The sequence below is a fragment of the Lonchura striata genome, chromosome 6, assembly GCF_046129695.1.
Source record: "Lonchura striata isolate bLonStr1 chromosome 6, bLonStr1.mat, whole genome shotgun sequence".
NCBI lineage: Eukaryota > Metazoa > Chordata > Aves > Passeriformes > Estrildidae > Lonchura > Lonchura striata.
The window spans coordinates 47,052,363-47,073,140 of record NC_134608.1 but is presented as its reverse complement, the minus strand read 5'-3'; the positions used below and the strand labels follow the sequence as shown (position 1 = coordinate 47,073,140).

General features: G+C 48.3%; 1 protein-coding gene across 1 annotated transcript in view; it reads right to left on the bottom strand.

The window, feature by feature from the left end:
- Window positions 1–797: 797 nt before the first annotated feature.
- CD81 (CD81 molecule) overlaps window positions 798–20,778 on the bottom strand; it is a 29,756-nt gene continuing 9,775 nt past the window's right edge. Inside the window, exons 2-8 of the mRNA XM_021526743.3 lie at window positions 20,427–20,541; window positions 8,413–8,510; window positions 5,505–5,579; window positions 2,784–2,891; window positions 2,131–2,226; window positions 1,741–1,830; window positions 798–1,061 (exon numbers count right to left, since the gene is read on the bottom strand). Coding sequence (XP_021382418.1) covers window positions 999–1,061; window positions 1,741–1,830; window positions 2,131–2,226; window positions 2,784–2,891; window positions 5,505–5,579; window positions 8,413–8,510; window positions 20,427–20,541 — 645 coding nt within the window. The 3' untranslated portion in view covers window positions 798–998. The remainder of the gene's footprint in view (window positions 1,062–1,740; window positions 1,831–2,130; window positions 2,227–2,783; window positions 2,892–5,504; window positions 5,580–8,412; window positions 8,511–20,426; window positions 20,542–20,778) is intronic.

Sequence of the window (20,778 nt, the reverse complement as noted above, 5' to 3'; positions counted from 1 at the left end):
TCATCCTGTAGTACATAAAAGCAGGATTTCTAAAGTCAAGAACTTTTTTTATGTTGTTTTCTTTTTCCAATATCATTTCTATGTGAGCATTAGCTTAACAGTGGAAACTTGGTATAGAACTAGATTCTCCTTGAAACATATATCTATAATGAAACACTGAAGAACATTTAAAAAGTATTTTAGTTTTCAGTTTGTTATATTTGAAAAACTGGGACTAAAATTCACCCCCAGCCAGAGACCTTTTAATGCAATGAATCAATGGAACTGGGCCAATTTATAAAATTATAGCCCCAAGGAAAAAAAAAAAACAAATCACAAAACCAAAAAATATTTTTACTCATTAGAGAGTAAAAAAGTTTCAGCATGACTTCTGTTAAGGACTGACCTACCAATGGAAACAGGCTGGAGAGGAACAATGCCTGTGTTTCCCCTGGGATACATTGCAGCCAGGCGATAGAGGCTGTATCCTTTCCCCTCCTCTCTCCCAGGCTTTGGACAGTCACCCAGGCTTCCCTAAGGACAGCTTGGAAACACCAGGAAGCTGGGGTGATGGTTGGAAAAGATAAGTATCAATTAACAAAAATACTGAATTCTGCTTCAGCATCCAATTAAAAAAGTTGGTAAAACCAAGGCAAAGTTTTCTGAGACCAGGCTGCACCCTTCTCCTCCACACATCTTCCACCAGTGTTACTTCTGAGTTACTGGGGGAGGGGGAAGGGGAAGGAAGGACTTGATCTCCTGCCACAGCAGCTTTCCCATCACACAAAACTGATGTGTAACTAACTCAGCCACAAAGATACGGGCAAGTTTTATTTATTAAAAAAAAAAAAGTACTTCAAAATAAAAATGGTAAGTACTGTATGGTAATATTGGAAGCATTTATATACATAATTTTCTTTGTCTGTTGTTGAAATGTCTCCTGGTCACTCGGTGGCACTTGGGGTCCCCTCTAGCGCCGTCGGCCCTGATCCCCCCTTCCCCTGCCCGGCTCTCACAGCTCAGTAGACGGAGCTGTTCCTTATGCCACAGCACAGCACCATGCTCAGGATCATCTCAAAGATCTGTTGGGAGACAGGGGCACCAGTGAGGCAACAACCAGTACAGTGCAAGAGCTCCCCCATCCCAAGGTCCCCCACTCCACATTAACACTCTCATGCCAGAGGTAAGGGCAGGGTTGCAATGTCTTTGTGGCTGTTTTCATATGGAGTTGGCCAATTTGAGATAAGGTGCTGTCCTCCCGGTCTCTCACTGGCAGCAGTGGTGGTACCTAACAAGCTTTTTGGCTGCCAGCTACTCAGCAGATGCCTTGAGATCCCTCCAGCACTACAGCCCAGGCTTTGCACAGATGCCATGTTACACCTCCACAGCACCCAAGTCTCACTAGGGAGCAAACCCAAAGGAGCAAAGCAAGCAAATCCCTTCTCACTGCAGACCCCAGCAACAAAACATGGCAACCTGTAGAACAAGTGGTTTTGGAGGAGGTTTCAGTGGTGCTCTGCCCTTGTGCTTGCAGGTGCTCCTCTCTACTGAGCTTGGCAGGTGTCTCCCCTAACATCTCAACTCCCCAGAGGGATGATGAAACCCTTGGTCTCGCCATGTTCCAGAGCTCTGTGGTGCTTAGGGATGGTGCTGTGGAGTTGCAGGGGCATCCAGAGGAGAGGGATAGATCCAGCCCAGCTGGAAGAGGATCGGGGTGCCCCAAGGTGTCTTTTCCCAGTTCCACCAGGCTGTCACACTTACCATGATCACAGCAACCACGACAGCAGCGATACCGATCAGGTAGAGCTTCCCAGAGAAGAGCTCATCGATTTTTTTGTGGCAGTTTGTGTTCTGAGGCAGAGAAGCACACCAGTCAGACAGCCTGCTTTCCCCTCACCCACCCCCAGCACCGAGAAAGGTAGGTCAGCTTCCCCCTGGCCCAGGTCCTGGCCCCAGGACTTCCAACCAGACTTCACCCTTCTGCACCTGTCAGTCCCCTCAAGCAGGAACAGCAAAGGAATAACCAAATGGGAACCTTTAACATCCTTCTACACCATCCCCAAATAAATGAAATCTCTACCCTTTATCTGTTTCCCAATACATCCCAAAATCTCCTTGGCAGCCAAGGTTTCCTGAAGCAGCTGTGCCTACCTCAAAAAAGCTTTTCATGGAGTCCTTTCGACAGAGGTCATCCCTCCACAGAGGAGTGAAAGTCGATGTCATAATATCAGAACCACAACAGTCCAGCTATGTGGAGAGAGGAAAAGAGCAACAATGGAGAGCTAACATTAGCAGACAGCAAACACTTATGCAATGCTATCCCCACCATTACACATTCTTGAAGTCATCGAAGATTGAGGAGGCATCTTGGAGGGGGAAACAAGGGTGGGGAATAAGTCACCAAACCAACTTTTTTCTTTCCATACAACGCAGCTGCCTCCTACAATAGTCCCAGACAGATCTGCTGGAGGAGAGTGAACCCAACTGTCTCCAGGGATTTTGTTTCCTGCTGAATGGACCAATATCAGGATTAATTCCTCAGAGCTACATTCTTCTTCCATTGAATTTTACTTAAATCAGGGGTGCTGAGGTAAATGAAAGGCAACAGAGCTTGGTCCAGACTTCCCAGCACCGTGTGATGGAGAGAATACTGAAGAGACCACAACTCTACTTCTTAAAAGGTAACAACAACAGACTTGATTAGGTTAAGACCTGCATGTAGTATCATCCACTTTGGACTGCTTTTCCCAACCACTTTCCTGACCTCCATTATTAATTCTCCAGCACAACCACCACCACCTTACCGTTTCATGGAAAGTCTTCACTACAGCTTTGGCGTTGCTTGCATCTGCGTCTCCCATGAGCGCTTGTTGAAGTGCTTGATCGTAGAACTGCTTCACGTCTTTGGCTATCTAGGAAAGACACAGGAAAAACTCCTTTTCAGCCAGAGGAGGAGAAAACCTACCCAGCACATGTGCCTGAAGGACAGGTTCCCTCTAATGGCACTTGGAGTAAGATGAGCAATTTTTATATGAATTTGGACTCCATTTGTTTGCACAGGAAAAAAGGCCTGTCCTTCATAGGGCTCCCAGCCCCTCCAGCTGTCACAAATTCTAAGAACCCCATCCACCAGCCAGCAGATTCCAGACAACACTATCCACCAGCTCCACAGGCTCTATCTAGCAGACAAAGACAGCCAAGGCCTGGAGGATGAGCCACAAGTGGAGACAGCCTTCAGCCCACATAGATGTACTGCTGGTCTAACCACACATAGACAAAGCAGGCAAAACATATTTCCCACTGAGGCTGCAGAGGCTGGACAGGCTGGAAAAGTCACGAGGAGGTGGGGTGCACAGGCAAGGCTGTCTGTAAATATGGGCACCTTGGCTTACTGAGTGGCTCGGAGGGGATGTCAGGAATTTGGGAGATTGCATACTTAAAGCCTGATGAGACAACTCATTTGGGTCAGCTTAGGTGCATTTAGATGGATTTAAAACCATGGCTGAGTCCCTATGGACATCACTGTCCTGTAAGTGGTTATGTGAGACACCTTATCCAGATTCTAACCCTGCCATCTGGGTTAGAACTGCAACCACCCATGAGGGCCTGCTCCACAGTGCAAAAGTCTCCGAACTTTTAGGGGAACTGGCCTTGTGAATTCTCCTCTAGCACCTTTCAGTAATTTGAGAGAGAGTGATGAAAGAAGGCCATGCAAGAGAAGCGAAAGAAAAACATAAAAGTAAGAAAGGGAAAATGCTTTTTGGAACATCTGCTCTTGGCAGCACAGGCTGGATTAGCATACGAAAAAAGAAACTGCAGCAAGATGATGCACAATTTCAATCAATTATCCCAGAACTCTTTCATCACTACTCAAAAAAACTTGCTTTGGAGAATGATATTCTCCAACCAAATCATTTCATTCTGGTACACAAAAAAAAAAAAAAAATTAAAATCCTATTTATTGCCTCCCCATTCTGAATTTACAGCATCTCCAAGAAGGCAAGCTGAGGGAGAGACTGCCTTCAGCTTTGAGAAAAAGTGTCCCTTCTGGAAACATCTCTCGGTGCCTGGGATCATCCAGTGCTTCCCTCCCAGCCTGTGCTGCTCCCAACCAAGGCAGGGAGAAGCAACCCTGCCTTGTGGGCAGGGACTTCAAAATAGCCCATTCATCATCAAGGCTGCAAAACTAGCTGAGGCAAACAGACTGCCACCCTTCATTTTAAACTGCAAAATTAATTTTAGGGGCTGAAGTCATCACTTCTGTATTAGGAAATCCTACATTTCTCAGCTTTATGCTCTAGTGGCCAAGCTCTTTCTCCCCAGGATGGGACACAACAGCCATGGGGTCTCTCCTTACTCAGCATTCACTTTTTTTTTTGCTGTCGGTTGCAGTTGCACATCTTGGGACTCTTCAGGATTCACAAACTAACATCTGCAGGACGCACAGCCCCTCTGCAGAGGTTAATTAGCTCACTAAAGTTGCTAGGAAACACCACTGTGCCTGCATAACAGTGTTTAGCCACAGAAGAGTTTATTCCAGTGAAGTCGTGCTCTCCCCTGAATGACTACAAGGGAGTTCCCATTCACAGTGAGCCTGCGAGCCATTGCTCACAAGCATGAGAAAGCTGAGCAGGCCAGCACCTACTTACACAGCTGGCTAACGTCTCTTAGGAAAGTAAACACATTTCCTACTCTGCCAGAGAGTCTAACCTTGGCTTTAAGCACAAGCAGTCCCCTTCTCTCCTCCAAACCCCTGAGGCCCCAGTGATGAGCACCCAGGCTGCTGCTTGCTGCAGCACAGCCATGGTTCCCATGCACGGGCAGTTCTGCGTTTCGAGGCCAAACCTGTGTGTGTGAGCACACATGACCACAGTGGAGGGAAGGTGAGCAGAAACAGAAGGTGAAAAGCTGTAATTTCCAGTTCTACCCTTCAGTTCAGCTCCTCCAGCCAGGAAACCTTATCTGAGCAGTCCCTAGCAGGGACAGATAGAGGACTTGGACCCCTCCTGTGTGCACAGCATATGGATCACAGCAAGCCCAGCGCTGGCAGACAAATGACCTGAAGCAGGTTCTGTGACACTGGAGAAGAGCAGGAAACACAAGCAATGCCGTTCATGCAGGCTGTGCCTGAACAGCATTCCCACCCTTTGGCACTACCCGGCAGGGCTCGCTCCTCGTTCCCTGGCACTGAGGACCTGCAGATGGCTTTCCCTCACAACTTCATGCCCGAATCCACTCCCTCTGTGACTGACAGCGTGGCAGCAAGGAGACCCAAGTGAGACAGGCTATTTTTATTCCAGACTCTGCACTACATACCCTAAGGGCAGCTGCTACCTCAAGTGCTCACATTTAAAGTTCATCAGCCCAGCCAAGAGGAGTGAGGTGGCCTGCCCAGGTCACACCGCTAATCCAAGCTCCCATTACTCAGTCTGGGAGCAGTTTGTGAGCAAAACAGCTCATGCTGGGATCTGCTGCCGTTCTGCCCCAGCCTCCCAGTCCCATAAACACAGGTTTTAGAGCCTTACTTGGTCTTTGTTGACAAAACCCCAAATTCCAGCTGCAACTTCGCAGGCAAACAGGATCACCAGGCAAGTGAAGAACTGCAAAGACAAATCAAGAGAAGGATCCTTAACATATCTGCAGCAATTCGGTGGGGAGAGGTGTGGAGCAGCACTTCCACTGACAAAGCAGAGCAAGGTGTCATCTGACTTCAAATCATTTTCTCCCTCATACATGCACTGAACCCAAACACATTTTCCTGTAACTCATCACATACCACCCCAAGTCCAGACTGTTGAGCAGGGATTAGCAAAACCTTTTCCACAAAGAGACTGGCAGGAATGAAGATGCCCTGTGTAGCACAAGATATATTGCTCCACTTCATGCACCTGCAGGACCATCCAGAAAAGGTTTCTGCTCTGCCATAAATGCTCTGGACTGGAATTGCCAGTGCAGGGTTAAAAGCACATTTCAGCTGCTGAGGAGCTGGGGATGTCAGGGTGTGATTTATGGCCAGCTCTCTGGCATCCACAGCCCTGCAAGGCTACTGCAGTTTTTTGCATAAATACTAACACTGACGTTTTCCCACAGTCCCACCCTGTTTGTGCAATTCCAGCATTCCTCTCTGCCATCCTCCCTTTTTGTTCAGATCCCGGGAACACATTGTGATGGTTGGTCAGTTGGACTGGGAATGGGAAGCTGTAAATTCATACATCAGCATCACATGAGAAGACACAGAGAGGCATGCTCCATGTGCAGCCAACATCACCCAGTGACTTCTTCCTGGGAAAAAGCCCCCAAAGTGGGAGAAGTTGCCATGAAAGTCAAGAAGCAAAAAAGGTCAACACAGTCAAGAAAACACAAAATTACAGTATAGGGTGGGAAAACAGCCCCTGGCTCCTGAGCAGTCTCTGTTCAAAACATTCAGGACACTTTCTCCAACAATAGATAAAACAGGAGTTTCCAGAATGATGCCATGACCTGGTTCTCACATGCAAAAGCAAAGGGTTATCAGCAAAATGGAAACAAGACTATTAACCTGACAGCAGGAAAGGACTTCCAACATCCTTGACTGGTCCTGAACGATCAACTCCTATGTGAAAATCTATCTATTCCTAATTTTGTAGGAACATCTTTGAAAGACTAGGTCCCACATGCCCCACAAGGACTCACAGCACCATAAACTGTGGGTGCAATGCCACTCTGAGTCTGGTTAAGCACTAGGGCTCACTCCTGCAGTGGTTACCCTTCAGTGAAGGATAGTTTGTTTATCCCAGATGTGGAGGTACTACCTCCTGCTGATTGAGTTCTTCTGTAAGCTGCCTGCTGAACACCAGGAGATGCAGCTTGATGCTATGGGAACATAGTGGTGGTCCTGGCCAGGCAGCTGGCTGGGTCCCAGCCCCTTTCCAGGGAGCAGAGCCTGCTCCATACCAAGTGGCTCCCTCTTGTCTTCCTTAGGTCTTGCTGCTCAGCTTCCATGCCACCTTTGGCACAGGATTTTAATAGCGTGGAGCTTTCTGGTACTTCTCCCTTTTGCAGTAAGCCCAAAGTCACTCCCTCAGCTAGGTGGTGGAAAGGGGAGCACAGCTGCTTCCCTCAAGCACCCCAAGGATGCTGCCTGAAAATGTTCTTGGAGCACAGTGGGAGCCTTGGCCAGCAGAAAGCATCCTCATGGGGCATCTCCAGACTTTTCTTGGCAAGCCAAGGTGTGAGCAAACACAGGCAGTGCACAGCAGCTAGAGCTGCTAATTTCAGCCAGAGCAGCCGGTTTCCCTGTCAGACCTCGGGTACCTTGCACCATCTGCCCTTCTAATCCTCTAACTTCAGGAGAGAGAGAGAGGTGGTTCAGGGTCTGTAATCACTTGCATTGACAAAACAAAATAAAAATCTAAAGCTGCCAAACTATGCTCCAACAACCCTTGTCAGATTTGTGTGAGGGCTCCCTGCGTTCCCAGCAGCCAGGATAATGCCTGCAAACTCCTACTGGAGCTCCCATCCACTACATTCAGAAGCGTTTTATCAACACTGGAGAAAAGCATCCCCTTATTATTGGGAACCAGCAGCAATCAGAGGTGAAGTCATCTGCAAGAGTGAGGCTAAGCAGCTTCCTTTCCCTCTGTCCCCCACACCCATGAGCTGCTACACTACCACCAAGAACCCTCCAGCTGAACGAAGCCAAGTGCTGGAAAGTAATTCAAAATAAAAAAAAAAAAAATTATGATTTACCTTTCCAGTTTTATTTTTTATGCATCAAGTTTAAACTGAACCACATGTGAGAACTTGCTTTAAATAAATGGGTCTCCCTTGCTCCCAAGGTAAAGGCTTTTGGTGTGGCTACAGTTTATCCAATTAAGCTCATCCTGTGCCAGGAATCCTGAGCTGCTGCCTCACATCAAGGATGCCTGTAGCACTTCGGTAATGGATTTTCCAGGATGTACCTAGATGTTCTCACTAAGAAATTATGGAAAATCTTTGCTGTTTCCTTGTCCAAACAGATAAAAATAGTAGATGATTCCTTAAAAGAACTAGAATTGCTACAGGCAGCCTTCACACAGAGTGAGAAGGGATGGTGTAGAGAACACCAGGTAAGAAAGAGTGTTCAGTGGGTGCTTGGTAAGACATCCAGACCATGGAGAGATAACTGCAAGGTGAGGGTTCACATGTAACAGAGAAAGAGTCTCTAAGAATCCTGCTGATCTCACCCCTTCTGCCCTGCAGCCAGCCACAGGCAGGACATTGCAGCACGCCTGCCAGCTCAGCCAGGGCTCCACAGGGTGGGCAGAGACACCCTCAGCCACCCAGCTCCCACCTAGTGCTCACACATCCTCCCACCCCGCTTGTTGGGAAACACCCAGCAAGGGAAGCACAGCCATTGCCACCCCGCAGGGAAATCAGGGTGCCAAGTGACTTCCGGAGCTTTGCGTCTCCTACCGTTCCCAGAAGACACTGAGACTCCTGAATGGCGCCGTAGCATCCCAGGAATCCCACAAACATCATGACAGCTCCGACTGCAATCAGGATGTAGATTCCTGCAAGCGAAGTGAGAGGCAGACATGTTACTGCACAGCTCTGTCCACCCTCGTGCCTGGCTGGACATTCTGGCTCCTGAGGTGGAGAATTACGGGCGTGCAGAATTAAAGCTCAGGAGGTGTGATGGCAGCAGACATAACGGAACACAACGTACATGAGTTGGGTCTCAAAGTGTTTGAAGCTGCCAACACTGGAGCTTGAATAATTCCATCACCTCCAAAATGAGAGAAAACGCTGAGAGTAGCACTAGGCAGAGGATGTAGGAGGCATGACAATGGCTCTACAACATCCTCACAGCTGTAGCACGGAGTTACCCTGGCATGGCACTTTAAATATTTAAGCAGAGATGGAAATTATTAGTTAGCATATATTGTAAAATAAACAGTAAGGCACATGGTTTATTTATATTAAACATCATACAAATATTTATCTGGCTAACATTTAAAAGGCAGATGAACCACAAAACCAAAGGGAAAGTACTGCTTAAGCATCTCACTTAAAATCTGGTGTTTTTCTTTGTTATAGGTTCTTCCACAGAGTATACAACATTTTTTACTTTAACTTATTGAATTTGCACAGGCAACTTACACCATAACTAGCTCAAAGCTTGAAATGAGGCATCAAGAGTGGTTCAGAAAACAGAGGAATAAAAGTTTATTCATACAGGAAACAAGAGCTTATCTCAAGGCTCAAATCTGCTGCCGTGAGTAATCGTCATGGTCTCACCAACCACGAGACTGGTGAAGCCATAGTGATTACTCAGCCAAACACTACCAGCTCAGTTAAACTGGACACAGATTTTTGCTGGTGTATCTCTTAGTTTTAGTGCATTTTTGGTTAACTAATATTCTCAAGTATTGTCGTTCTACTACTAAGTGAATCTTATTTCCCATTCAAAAGCAATTTGATACATGCAAAAATTACAGATCAGATAAGACTGCACTCACTATTTCTAATGGACAGCGAAGAAAAAAAAGAACCATGATGAGGATAAAAGAACATGGGGCATCCCAGACGTAACAGCAGTACAGTGAATATTACTAGTGGTTGGGAGACACATCCCTTCAATGAAATGCTTTCTTCTGCTACGAGTGAAAATGTTTTATAGTTATTAATCAGACTGTCAGCTCTCCTTTAGGGACAGCCCTAATATATAAACAGAGCTCAAGATTAAAATTGTTTGTAAATGCTTGTGATGTTTAAGGTTTTCCTTATCTCCGTAGCTTTTAAACAATCTTCTGATAATTAAAATGCAAAGTCCAAAGGCCATGCAATGAGAGCAGAGTGAAGTCAAGTAAACCCTTCCCTAAAACACCAGATACACAATAACGGTCTCCACTTGTTTAGCATTCCCTTATGGATTCTTCAAACTTGGGAAAGGCTGGATTTGGCTCCTGCTTCTTCCCTCCTCGATACAAAGCCCATGAGCACGCCAAAAGCGCCGGTGCAAGGGCTGACTTGGCGAGTGGCGGTGACGGAAACGCCGCCCCAGCGGCTCCGGCGCTGGGACTCTCCGGTGTTTCTCAGCAGCACCGCGCTCCATCTATTTTTAGGCACTGCAGGAGGGAGGAAGCCAGCTGCAGGGGAAGTGCCACAATGGAGCATGCTGACCCCGCAGGAAGCCCCTCTTCACAAAACCTGACGGGAGCTGCGGCCGGAGACACCAACATCCTCGCGGCAACGGGGGCCGGAGGTGCGAGCTGCACCTCCCGAGGTGTTCTGAAGGGTTTTCAGCAGAGCCCGGGAGCCACGAAATCCCAACAGGCAAAAACGCTCCCCAGGTGGGGACGAGACACCTCCTTAGGTGAAGGTGTGCAAAGAAAGGAAAAACAAGCAAAAGAAACCTCCCAGGAGAGTTCCTTGGAAAGGACAGATGAAGCTCTGTAGGTCTGGCTGAAGGGGAAGGAAGTGGTTTTGTCCCAATGGCTGGAGATAACGTGAGGTGGAGCAGCTGGGCAGGGAGACAGCATGGCAAACAGTGGGCTGGGCTGTGTGCAGGACAGAGGGCCCCCAAAGGGCTCGGGGGTGGTGGGAAGGCATTACTAAACCCTGCACAATGAAGGCAGTCTGCTGGACACCTGCCAAGCCCCAGAGAACTGGTGGAGGCTGTCAAACACTGCATAACTGCTGTCTCTTGAAGAACAACATACCAGTAGTGGTGTCCCAAACACGGTCTGCTCACTGCCACCAGAAGCTGCTAATGCCCAAGAACCAGCCCTCACCATCCAGCTTGTACCAATGAAGCTGCTGGCTTGGGTTTTCAACACAAACCACGGCAGATATTTATATTTTAAGCGCTGGGCAGTTCAATTGAAAAGTCTTCATCACAAGTCAGAAAAACAACTTTCCTCATCCCTGAGTGCAGCAGTTTCTGACTTCTTTTTCCATTAGGACACTAGAGAGAAGACACAGCTGTGCAAAGGGGTGAGTAATTTCCACGTCTGACAAGTCACTATTCATGCTAACCACTCCAGTGTATGGGTAACAAGCAGATGCAGCACATTTGAAGACCAAGCAGCATGATGTGGGGACCCCAACAATGAGGTCACCACAGACAGAAGGTTTTGTTGTAAATTTTATCAAAATAAACACTGAAAGCACTTTCTGAACAAATACTGCCAGGAGATCACAGTTACAGGGCAGCCCAGGTTGAAGTGACCTCAAATGATTACTGGGTCCAACCTTTTTTGAGGCTAGGAACCTTAGGAGAGACTATGCAGAACTCTGCCCAATTACACCTTGAAAATCTCCAGTAATAGGGACTGTATTGTGTCCCTGGGGAGGTTTTTCTAGTGAATAATTGCTTTCACTAAAAAAGACGTTTTTCTGATATTGAGATCATCAGGAAAACACAGGACCCAGAGGTGGCCAGGACAGTTCTGCTCTGAAAACTAAAAAATGACAGGCCAGTGAGACCCTCAAATGATGGAGGAGACTAAGAGGAAACACAGACATTTGCTGTTTTAGAGAAGTTTTCCAGTGACCTCTGTACTTGCTTCTTTCTGGGATTTCTGGCAGCTTCAAAAAAACAAAACCAATCCTGACCTGCTGAACTCCCACCCCAGGAAGGCTGTGCAGACCTTGGACTGTCAAGTGAGGTCCCAGCTTCCCGCTTCTCTCCCTCCTCTCACTTCACCAGCTCCTCATCAGAGCCAGCACTGCTATCAAGTGAGGAAACAGCAAGAAGGAAAGGAGGGGAGGGAAGAAGATGTGCACCACGTGCAGCTTCCTGACCGGAGCCCAGCGGATGCGAGCAGTGCAGTGGGAGCAGCGGGAATGTGCAGCCAGGTGGGGGAGAGGGCAGCCACGACTGGCCTGAGCTCGGCAAACCACAAAAAAAAAACCCTGGAAGGTTTTTGGAATAAAGGCCAGCTTCATTCCCAGGCACAAACAAGCGGCTGTTATGGAGTTGCCTTTTGTTATCGAGGGCCAGAACATGACAGCCTCTCCCGGGAGGCAGCAGAGCAGGACTCTGTGCTGAAGTTTATTTAAAAACAAGCACAAAATATTTACTGCAAAAATAGCATGTGCAATGAGGAATGCCGGCGGTGTTTCGCCACAGAGATGCCACGCTGAAGGCTGGGAAAGCAAAGGAAGGCAATCCAAGTGCCCAACCACATGCTTTGAACGGTGTTTGTTTTCCCACACCCATCCTTCTCCTCAAGGAATGGGGCTGGTGGGGGATTCTCCACTTTCAGACTGGGTGCCAGGCAGCTGGGGGACTATTTCACAGCAATCACGGTGCAGACTGGAACGACCAAGCCCTTTTCCCAGAAAGCAGCCTGACACATCTTAGCTTTCATTCCTGGCACACAGGGACGATGACGCCTACTGTGGTTTTGGGCTTCGTCTCTGTGAGCAAGGCACCTGTCATCCCATCCTGGAATGGCAAATTATCCTCCTCAAAGTCAGAGGAGACTCCTCACAAGCCTCACCCTCCTTTGTGTAAGCATCAGAGACTGGTTAACCCCCTAAATCCTCTCCTGGGTGAGGAACTCTTGACTAAAATGGTTATTTGCTCCTGCAGGGCTCCACCCAAACTGGCACAATTTGGCATGAGCAAAGCTCCATCTGCCTTTCACACGCCACTTCCCAGCTCATTTTTATTGCAGCTTTCTCTGGGGTTTTACAACAAGCAGCGCTGTTTGCTGTAAACAAAAAGTAAAATGAGAGAGGTATAAACTGCAATCTGCAGTGCCTACAGCCATGCTGCCTCCTCACTCAGCAGCAGTACACAAGAGAACAGCTGGAGAACAGCCACAGGTACAGTGAGCAAATCGTGTACAGGTGTTCATGGTACCAAGGCACCTCCACATCCTTAAGCAGCACTCACTATGATTTCTAACCCTATGGCACGGTTCTCTGATAAGGCAGCAACAAGAAAGACTGCTACAAATGCCACCCATAACCAGCTACACACCAAAGCAAGCTGTGAGCCTCAGGACCCGTATCTGGGAATTGGAGAAGTCAGAGGAGTGGTGTCAATACTGCCTTGGAGTTCTCCATCTCCTTTTGAGATGGAGCCTTCAAAGCAGAAAGCTTTAGGAGAGAGACCAACCACTCTCAACTCCACCTCCTCATCTGAATTCAAAGCAGGAGCACAGGAACCATGATATGATCTCCCTCAAGAGCAACATGATCTGGACACGATAAGGAAAAGCAGCAGCAGTGGGCCAAACACCATCATCCCTCTTTCACCAGTACAACCAGGGCACATGCTGCTTTAGGCTGCAGGGATCTTGTAAAGCTTTAGGAAAGCCCCCAAACACCAGAGAAAGGAAACTGATAGTTATTGAACACTGCTCTTGGTTTGATGCTAGCTAGGAAAGAGGAAAAAGAAAAGCAGCCAAGAGGCCAGCTTAGCTTCCAGCCCAAGCAGATGATGCCTCCATGGAAGGCCCTTTACCTGCAGGCCAGGTAGGAAGCAAAATGATCAGTTCTGGGAGCAGGGAAGGGAGCAAAAAAGGCAGTATTCAGTGTCAGTACTTGCTTTGGCATCAAGGTAGCATAGCTGATGCCTGCAGGGTTGCAAAACCCATGTCCTGTCCCTGCTGAGAAATAAAGAAAACAGGAAGAAATAAACAGTCTTTAAAAAAGGACATGATGAAAGAACAAATAAAAGAAGGAACAAGCACCAGAGCGTCCCTCAAAAACAAGCAGGTCAGCCCTGGCTAGCTCTCCTCCCATGCCCCACCATGGCCATCAGAGATGCTGTGCAGCTCCAGGCATGGGCCATTCCTGGACAGCACCCTACTTCTCCCCTCATTGCAATCCTCTCCCAGCATCCTTAACTCATTAGGCTAAATGGAAGCCAGCCACTGCCTCCAGGTCACCATGGCCGTATTTCCAAAAGACAAAAAAGAAATCAAATAAGAAATCCCCCCCCAGCATGACACCATACTTCCTGGGAAGGCCAGGCAGCTCTCCAAGCTATGCCTGCCCTCCCCATGGGATGGGCTTTAAAAAGGGGCTGAGAACAGACAAAAGAGAATGTTTATTCTCCCAACAGGCTCCTGTGGGGAGACTCTGCACATACAAAAGTTTTGCAAGCCTCTGAGGAAAGAAGGGAGGCTTCAGTGCCACCCTGCTGTTACTCCTGGCCTGGAGATGCTGAACTTCACTGGGCTTATCACCACTGCTGCTGCAGGGAAGGGAGGAACTATTAGACAATGGCAGGGAGACTCCCTCCTACCCCACACCACCCATTGTGGAAGAACACCCTTCCCAGCAGCCAAAGAAATGACTATGATGTTCTTCCTGGCAGCTGGGGGCAAGACACAGGCACAGTGGAAAGTCCCTCCAGGGCGTGGTTGGGGCAGGAAGATGATGGCTGTGTGAGCCAGCCAGCAAAGCAGGGTCTCCAGCACATTTCTGTCCAGTTGCCTGGTGGAATAGGCCCAGCAAAGCTGGCAGTGCTTTCTTCAAAGTGGGGTGAGAGAGAGGGGAGCTGGAAAAAGAGAGGGTTTGCTGGAAGATGACAAGTGGGAAGCCCCTCCATTCCTCTCCACCCCCTTTCCCAAGGAAAACATTGCTGCTCTGTAGCTGCTAATGACTTCCAGATGGAACAACAGGGTCACAAAGCATGGAGAGCTCTCATGGGGAGATGAAAGCCTGGACATGCTGCCCTCATCTGCAAGAACAAGGCAAGAAGAAGCCATGAATACCCCTCTGTCAGAAACACAAAGGGGTGGTGGGGAAAGCCCCAAAGGAACGTCCTGGTGTGCACACACTTGTACCCAAATCCACTGCACACAGATGCCACAGTCAGGTTTCTTCTCCTTTGCCGACCCAGGAAACACTGGAAGGACACTCAAGTTCAACACACCTGCAAAAGCTGGGAGGAAGTCCATGGCACATCTCCAGGACTGAGACAGACAATGGTGGCATGGTTCAGGTAAGCCAGGCTGGAATATACTGGCCCATCCTCTGCAGCCTACAGCACTGCTGGGCATTTCTATGTGCCCTGGGATCCCACCCACAAAAAAAGCACAAATCCCACTGGAGGATTCCTTGTAGGTTTTGCATGCTTTGAACACAGAGCAGGTTTTCTAAGGAAAACTGTCCAAGCTACAGGTTAAACAACTCTGAAGAGCAAGGAGCCACATCTGGCACAGGCCCTGAGCAGCAAAGCCAATGGAAAGGGACAAAGGAAAAGAACAACTACATTAGTTGTAGTTGGATAGATCTGAACCCCAAATAGCCTGATGGTACCAATGCATTTTTAAAGACATAAGCAGTTTTAGTCTGGAGAGTAAATGAAGCACAGGGGTTGGTAATGATCAAGGTAGAATGAATTACAATTAGATGGAAATGCAATGAAATAACATGTTGCTTTCTTAATAGAAACTGAATGCTGTGATAAGAATGCAAAAAAAAAAACCAAAAAACAAAAAACAAACCAAAAACAACCCTATACTGTCAGATACATGGTTTAAACCAGAAAGGAAAGTACAATGAAAGTGTTTTGACTTCAAACTACTATTTAAAAAATAATTCCAGTATTACTGAAGGAGTTGATCTGACAGCGATTAGAGGAAAATCTAGAACAAGTAAAACTCAGCTTTTGGTTTTTTTTCCCTTTAAGGGACTAAATAATTAAATTGTCCTTAACCGTAAGTAAGTTTATTTCCAAGTCAGAAAAATGCATGTACTTCTATTTTTAAAAAATCTACATACATTATTTTTAAATAATCCATTTTGCTCGGTGTGGTTCAAATGCAAACCTTGGTTTCCTCTGCCAAGCATGCAAGCCTGACCACAGCTCATGTGTCTGGTGGAAAATCCCCAACACAGGGGGCCTTAACAAACTAGAGCATAAATGGGTGAGAGAAGAAATCAGCCCTGAACCAGTTGTGTGCATCCACAGGGATCCCTGCAGTGCCTCATGCCAAAACTGAAGGTGGTTTTTGACTGTTTGTTACAGAACCTACAGACCAGGCTGTTCTCGAGCCTTTCACAATACGTCCAGCAAAAGATGTGCTGTTGGGTCTAACCCCACAATTTGTGGAAGTTGGCACCATCTCTAGAAGATGGCTGTCATGGTTAACATTTCCAGAGGGAGGGGGACAAGGATGGGAGTGGGAAGAGAAACCAAGACCTTGTCATGGCTCAGGGTGAGTCCACAGCTATTGTAGCACTGCTGACTTCTAGAACCTTTGCAACACACTGGAGCTCTGCTGAGCCCCCTCTGCAGTGAAAACCTCCCAAAAAAATCACTGTTTTTCATCCAAGGCAGTCCTGACAAGGGTAATTAAGCTAAATTAGCTTAAATGGCTAATTAAGTAATGGATAGAAGGGATAGTTCCTCCACAACCAACTTAGCCAACACAAGTCTGTCTGGGTGATAGGCTGGCATGCTCTGCACTGCTGGTGACATCTGAGACCCATGGCAAGAGTGGCCAAGGCATCCTCATGTGCTGTAAGGACAATGGGCAAACCTGGGGAAAGCTCAGAGATGTCCCCATCCCTACCCTAAGCATTGCCACTTAGCAGTTCCTCCTCTCTGCAAGGGTCAGATTTCCCTGAGGCCAGGAAAATCTCATGACAGGACTTCCAAAATCCTGAAGACACCCATGAAAGCTTGTGAACATCTGCAGTTCAACTCAGATATGTACTCATTTGTAAAGAAGACTTCAAAGCCTCCCTGTGCTTTCTGGCCCATTTATTCTAGACCAGTCTGCGTGAAAAGCAGCTTGAACTTGTTTCCAGGACAGAAATAATTATCCTGGACTGTATTTGTTCTGAGGAAGATGGTGAAGACAGTCTGAATCACCTCTTAAGGAAGTCTGTGTTCCCATTAGCTGATGTCCCCTCCACACCTCAGCAGCACTCACAGGCACTTCCACCACCTTAGCCCCAAGCCACTGCTGCTCTCAGCTGTTCCCCACCTGCCTCCCCCAGGCTTTGCTGCCTGAGGGCTTGGCAGGTGGATAAACATTACCTAGGGAACTCCTCCACCAAAAAAAAAACCCTCTTGCCTTTCTGCTGGGACAATGACACCCACTAGGATGACAGGGAGAGGCAGCGGTGGCAGCAGCCTCGGTGGCCAAATTCACCCCACCACTGTATGTCTGTCTAAAACATCACACTCCTCCTCTGTGCCACCATGCTCCAGGGAGGAGACACTGCCCAGCAGAGGATTTACTAACAAAGCACACAAAAGAGGAAAAACAAACTCCTTCCTCACCCCAAAAGCTACGTGTAAAACCACACCCCAGCTCAGGAGGTTTTTGCACTCTTCATTGTGGCTGGCCCCGCTCCCAGGGCCCAGCTAATTAGAGGCACAGGTCGTGTTGCCCTGTCACTTGCTGTGAGCAGCTGGAGGCACATTTCCTATTTTGGATCTGGCAGGAGAGAGCTCAGCCGAGACCATCCGGCTGCTGGGCTCCGTTCCTTGCCGGGCAGCTTGAGGGAAAGCAGGGAAGGGCAGCAGCAGGGACCAGCACCTAGTGATGCTCCCAGCACCACACAGGCAGCCCAGCAAGGGGCAAGTGTGAAATGAAATCCTGGGGCGTGGATTTAAGGCAAACAAGAGCTGAGGTTTTTGTTCCTCCCCTCCTCAAAGCATTTCATCCACAACAGCCATCTCCAGGCATCACATAACCAAATCTTTGAAGGATGGGGAAGCCGACTTTTTCCTCCCACTATCATCCCACCAAGAAAGGGCAAAAGTAGCAAGTCCAGGGTCACTTGCTTTTTCAAGATCCCCAGGTGCTCTTAAAGGCAGTGACACCACAGCACTAATTTACTGTGCAGAGATAAAACTGTTCCAATTTGTACTGCTATCTGCAGAGAGAGACCAGCTCAGCCTTCTACAGCTCTCATAACACCCTGAATCAGAGTTTTGTTATTTGTTTGGGTTTTTTTTTCAATGGTACTTTATGCGTATGAGCAGTAAATATCTAAGCAGTGGTTAGACAGTTGTTAGCAACTTATCGATGCCTCTAGCTATCCTGAAGGATGTTTTCGGCCTTGTGACCAACATCTTCCCAGTCTCCAGACAGAAAAAGCATTCCAGACACAGTGTTACCCAAGAGCAAGAAGGATTTTGATTTCTGAACTTCAAATAAGGCAAATAAATGCCTATCAGACCATAAGCCAAGCTCAGATGAAGAACAAGTATTTTCCTTTATAGTTGTGAAAGAATTGAACTAAGTTGCTCCAGCTACCCCCATCCCTGGTACTGCTTGGTCTTTACAGCACTGAAGCAGCTCAAGCACTTGCTGGAGCATTGGATCCAGAGCCAAAATGGAAGTGTCAAAAGCCAAGACTGCAACAAGTGGTTAGGGGATCAGATGGTTTGCACGCCGTGCTGAGGTAAAGCCCACAAACAAGGGGCTGTTTAATAACCTCCCAGGCCAGCCCACAAGACCACTTGTGCAGGCAGTGCCAAAGTGCTGGGGAGGGGTGGTGGTGCTTGTGGGAAACCCCAGCCTGCAGGAGCCCCTTCCCTGGCGCTGGAAAGGCCAGCAGGGGAACAGCTGCCTGTGCCCTGGGGGCTGCAGGGGTGGCTGCTCTGATGTTCTGGTCTGGGAGTTGAGGGCAAGGAATGCTCCTCTCCTCCTCTTCCTGCAGCCTGAAGTATCATGCCTGGTACTCTGCAGCTTTGCTGTTCCCTGCAGCTTCTTTCTCCCACTCCCCTGTTGCCCTCAAAACCATTGTTTTTCCTCTCCCGTAACACACAGACAGCCTGGAAGAACAGCCTTTAACAAAGAACTCCAGCTTTGGGGTAGGGGAAAGGACACACAAAGAAACCAGGAGACACCAAATCCCTGCTTTCCTACTTCCCCTTCTCAGTCAGTACACACCCTATGATGGAAGTTTTCCTCCTTTGACAGTGTTTATTGCTTCTCCCTGTCCTGCAGCGCCGCAGCAAAGCCTGGCTGGCCTTTAAGAGCCTCCTGACAAATCCCGGGACCAGCACCCCGTGCCAGATACCAAAAAGTGGTTTGCAAAGGGAAAAAACAAAACCAACAGAGTTCTGGAGGCCAAGCCCAAAGAGGTTCCCGTTCCCAAAAGCAGGAACATTGTGTGCATGTGTATACTGCATGCCAGAGAAGAAAAAAGAGGGCGTATCAGTTGTAAGAGAAAGGAAAAATGGGGGGGGCAGGGGTGAGGGGGAAGCAAAAAGAAATCCCAGTCTTCAGACTCCAGAGGTCTGGCTGGGAAAGGCAGCAACTGAAAGAAATGCTCTGCTGTTATTACTGCATGGAAATTACAGCTGCCAGAAGGAATCCAGGCCAATCTGTTGCTGAATATAACTTTAAAAAGACAGCCAGCTTCAAATCATGGGCTGCTCACGAGTGTTGTAAAGTCAATGTGGTAGTGGGACCCACAGTCCTTCCCCAGTGCCCTCCAAACAGCAAAGGCTGACAACAAAGCAAAATAAGGGTGGAAGAGTAAAAATTGCTCAACAGCAATTGAGCAACAGGCAGGAGAGAGGGACTCTGCCCCATGCCCAGGTCCCCCAGGTTTGGGGAGAAAGTGTTAACTAGGGAGGTATCACTTGTTAGCCCCCCAAAAGAAGGTGAGGTTTGGACTGGTTTCTGGAAAGGAAAGAGTTTAACTTCTTGTGAGCTCCCTTTTCTGTTTTTAAAGATGAGATCTACAAAGGTGAAATGCTGCAAATAGAGGTCTGCGTGTGAGGCAGGAGAAGAGAGACAGCAAGAGAGAAAAACCCACAGCTAAACAGCAGGAGCATCTTCTGTAACCAGGAACAGCCAGGGAGAGGGCTCAGGCATGCTGTTCCATGGGCAAGCAGGGAAATGCAAAGGAAAACCCTTTCCAGAAAGTATTTTAGCTACAGGTGAGAACAGAACATCAGATCAGACGATGTTCCCAGCCCCATCAGCTTGTGCTCCAAGCCAGCTCCTGACTGGCAGCCAGCCCCCCCCCCTCGTCTGTGAGGGATCATTGCAGAACAGGGGAAAAACAGGGGGTTTCAGCTTCCAGCACGCTGTCAAATTAACAAAAATCATGCTAAGCTTAAGCATAGTGCACAGAGGCCTCACCTGCCCCTCCTGGAGAACATGAGTCACACGCTCGCCAAGCTTCGCTTCCCACTGCCAGCCACTCTGCCGGCTGCTTTTACTCCCTTTGGACAGGAAGCAAGCCAGGCTTCCAAGAAGTCCCCCCTCTTCCCAAACGTGCTCTGGAGAAAACCCACGACACCACAACACGTCTTCTTGCATTTTTAGCTGATGTGGATTTGGACCCTGTGCTTGGGCCACAGCCAAAACTTATCAAAGGCTTCGGCTGGCACAGCAGGGGATACTTTGGAGAGCACAAGGGCAGCGGGAGGCATTTTTATTGTGACCTCCTTGTTGCTCACCTGGAGGTTTCTGGCCTGCTTTTGGGTACACTGCAGCATCCCCTGGGGCACACACCCATGCAGCAGCACCCCCACAGCTACTCACCGACGTAGAAGGTGTTGGGGGCCTGCTTGTCCCCCAGCTGCAGGTACAGGATATTCGTTGTCTGCGAGTCATGGCGGAGCCACAGGGCCACTCCCAGGATGATGCCTCCGGCCAGCTGGGGAGGAAACAGAGGCAAGCAAGGGTTACCCACTGCTCCAGCCACATCGGACCCAGACTGGAGCTTTCAGCCAGGAGCAGAAGACTTGCTTTTCATCTTCCTAAAAATGTACAAGGACGTCCTTTCTAACCATCACCCCTGCAACAAACATGCTTTGTGCCCCATAGATCATGAGCCATATGATCTTCCTTGCTTTAGGGAAAGATCCCCACCTCATTCTGGGGATGTGCAAAG